At 69.4% G+C, this 3,334-nt stretch overlaps 1 protein-coding gene across 1 annotated transcript in view; it reads left to right on the top strand.

Annotated features, from left to right (window-relative positions):
- Nucleotides 1-2,276: 2,276 nt before the first annotated feature.
- The window catches only part of CHLNCDRAFT_14429 (hypothetical protein), a gene marked incomplete at both ends in the record, with an annotated part of 1,288 nt that continues 230 nt past the window's right edge, over nt 2,277-3,334 (top strand). The window contains 3 exons of the mRNA XM_005842949.1: nt 2,277-2,364; nt 2,611-2,688; nt 3,002-3,131. Coding sequence (XP_005843011.1) covers nt 2,277-2,364; nt 2,611-2,688; nt 3,002-3,131 — 296 coding nt within the window. The remainder of the gene's footprint in view (nt 2,365-2,610; nt 2,689-3,001; nt 3,132-3,334) is intronic.

Here is a 3,334-nt window from a genome sequence, read left to right as displayed (position 1 = left end):
AGAGAACCGCGTGCCGGCAGCGGAGATCGGGGCGGTGTTGGCGGCGGGCGCGGCGGCGGTGGGCTTTGGCCTGCTGCGCCGCCTGCACTGCCGCAGCTGCGACCTGGCGCGCCAGCTCAGCGAGACCCGCAGCGAGCTGGAGTCCAAGTCCTCCCAGCTCAGCGAGCTGATGGATGAGCTGGAGACGACGCGGTGAGTCTGGGGCGCATGTGCTGCCTGCCGTGCCGCTGCCGGCTGGGTGCCGTGCGGTCGCGGTCCATCTGGCGCCAACGGCAGTGCTGCCAGCCGCTGGCGGCGCACTGCGAGGCATGCTGCCACCAGCCAGCGCGTGGCAGCAGCTTACCTGCCCTGCGTACAAACAGGCAGCCCGTCGGGCACACGCTGCCTGCTGCACGCTGTCCCCAGCGTGCTGTTGCTGCCTCCCGCGTTGCTGCGGCCCTCCCTTCACACGCAGGCACGACCTGGAGGCCAAAGTGGCGGCGCTGGAGGCGCAGCAGGCCCAGCTGGAGGCGCAGCAGCGGGTGCTGGAGGCGGCGCGGGGCGAGCTGGGCACCAGCCGCAGCCGCATCCAGCTGATCGAGAAAGAGCTGCAGGTGGGGGCGCCGGGTGTGTGTGGCATGTATGGGACAATTAGTTGATGTGCGTGTGTGTGGCGGAGGACAAACGATGGATAGGTCAACAGGGGTGGCTGGGGTGGCATGCCTCGCACCTGGTTTTTGATGCCCCGCCTGCCTCCGACCTTGCTCGGGCCCTGCTGCCGCAGGACACGCGCAGCAACATGAGGGCACAGGTGGAGGCTCTGGAGCGCGCTCGGTACGAGTTGGCGGCGTCTCGGGCTGGGCTGGACTAGGGCCGGCCTCGCTCCGCCATGCCTTTCTTGTACTCTACAAGTTTTCGCTTGTCGTGACTAGCTGTTGTTTCCGCAGTTCTTTCTCCCCACTTTGCTCTGCTTTGATTTGCTTGTTTCCGCTGGCCATGCCGCGAAGAAGCGGCAGTGCATTTTTGCCAGTCGGTTGGTCTCCGCCGTTTTGTCTGGGTCGCAGCACGACTCAAATGACCTGTGCCTGCATGATGGCACGACTGTGCTGGGCCTGCAATTGGCCTGCGCCCTCGTCTTGCCTCCGATCAGTCACAGAATCTGACAGCCGGCGGTACACATCATGGAGCAAGTGTACTGTGGTGTTGGTGGCTTCGTCCTGCGGATGCCGAGAATCGCTCCAGTCACCCCATCTGCTTCATCGGTCCTCCCTTGCTGCTGGACGGTGCCTGTCTCTCGCTCCCGACGCTCCAGCAGCCCCCAGTTTTCGCCGCGCCTGCCGTCCGCCCAGCCCTTGCAATGCTGTCCCTGAGCGCTGTCCATTGCCCTGGCGCGCGCCTCAGCAGCAGCCGCAGTGTGGCTCCTCGTGGCCGCCCCGCAGCATCGTCGGCGCCAGTCTTTTTCACCGGCCGGCCAGCCAGGCGGCTCGCGGTGGTGAGGGCGCAAGGTGGGTGGCCGCGGGGCCCGCGCAGACTGGCGGGGCAGGGCTGGTGGGCGGCGGCCGCCAGCGCCGCTGCGGAGCGGTGCTTGCTTCCACCCCCCCAGCCTCACCCGGCACACGTGCTCCGTCCATGTCTCTGCAGCCGACGATGACGACGACGAGGACTTTGAGGCGCGGCTGGCGGCCCTGAAGACAGCCAAGGGAGAGACGCCCTACGGTGCGCCTGCCGCCGCCGCCGTCGCTGCCTCGACTGCCGCCAGCCGCTCTCCTGCATGCCCTGCTGCCAGGCCCACCAGCCCTGGCATGCCCCGCTGCGGCCAGCCAGGCACCCATGCGCCTTGTCCCTGCCCTTCGCCTGCCTCCCACCCTGCACTGCCCCGCCCCCTGCTCCCGTCACCCCGCAGGCACGGGCAAGAAGTCGGCGGCCAAGCCCGAGAAGGCGGCGGCCCCGGGGCGCAAGAAGCAGTACGACTACAGCAACGAGTCGGTGGTGTTTGAGTCACGTGAGCCTGGGCGGGGCGTGAGCAGCGCGAGTAGGAAAGAAAAAAAGAACAAAAATTCGGCGGCGCGCAGGATGGACAGGGGCCGTGCTGGGTGGCTGCGGCGGCTGCGCCGCGGGAGGCAGAGCAGGGGTTGGAGCCCGCCAGCCAGGGCGGCGATGCGCCGCCGGTTGCAGCCGTGGGCACGCCACGCGTGGATGCGGAGGCGCCAGTCGCTGCACCGTCATGCCGCCGCGCTGCTGAGCTGCGCTGCTGATTGGCGCGCCCGTGCCTGCTCCGGCCCCTGGCCCCCCTGTTCTTCCACCGTGCAGCGCCTCACCGCGGCGACCTGGCGGTCAACCTGGCGCTGGGCATCACGCTGCTCTGGCTGCCGCTCTCTGTCGCGGGTGAGGCGTGCTGTCGGGGATTCAGCGGGCCAGTGGAGAAGGGGTAGGGGCGCCATGCATGCGCGGCCGGCGGCGAGTGGCAGCCGCGGGCCGCAGGCGCGCGGTCTGCTGGCTGCAGAGCCTGATGGGCAGCGCGCACGCTGCGGGCTGGGCCGTCGGGACGTGCCATGCTCGCACCCTGCCTGCCTGCCTGCCTGCCTGACCCCTTGCATGACCCCCTGCCTGACCCCCCTGCCCTGCGTTCAGCCCTGGGGCGCGGCCTGTTTGTGAAGTACCGCTTCACCGACCGCCGCATCAGCGTCATCACCACCGCGCCCTGGCAGAGTGAGCGGGGCAGCGGGGGAGCGGCGGCGGGGCAGCGGGGCCGCTGCTGTGGTGGTGTGCGCGAGGGCTGCATGGCGCGTGGACGGGAGCGCTGTGCGACTCTGTGTCCCTGCTTTGTCCCTGGAGCCCACGTCGACCAATGCTGCCATGTTGGCTAAGCCGCAGACCCGCCCGCCGGGCTGTCGCATGCATGCTCCTCTCGCTCGCATGCACCTCCCCTCCTCCTCTCCCTCCCCCCTGTCACTCCACTCCTCCACGCCCCTCCTCCTCCTCCTCCACCACCTCCTCCACCTCCCGCCTGCCTCTCCCGCAGATGAGCAGCTGGATGCAGCGTACGAGGAGGTGTCCCAGGTGGTGAGCATCGGGCGGGGCGTGGGCGCCTGGGGTGACATGGTCATCACGCTGCGCGACGGCAGCAAGATCGAGATGCGCTCGCTGCCCAGGTGCGCCCAGTGGTAGCGGTGGCAACGGCGGCGGCGGGAGGCTGGCGGGGTGGGTGGTGGAGGAGGAGGAGGAGGGGCGTGGAGGAGTGGAGTGACAGGGGGGAGGGAGAGGAGGAGGGGAGGTGCATGCGAGCGAGAGGAGCATGCATGCGACAGCCCGGCGGGCGGGTCTGCGGCTTAGCCAACATGGCAGCATTGGTCGA

The sequence above is a fragment of the Chlorella variabilis genome (genome assembly GCF_000147415.1).
Source record: "Chlorella variabilis unplaced genomic scaffold CHLNCscaffold_37, whole genome shotgun sequence".
Taxonomy (NCBI): Eukaryota; Viridiplantae; Chlorophyta; class Trebouxiophyceae; order Chlorellales; family Chlorellaceae; genus Chlorella; species Chlorella variabilis.
The sequence above is the reverse complement of the archived record's forward strand: the minus strand, read 5'-3'. Positions and strand labels throughout refer to the sequence as shown.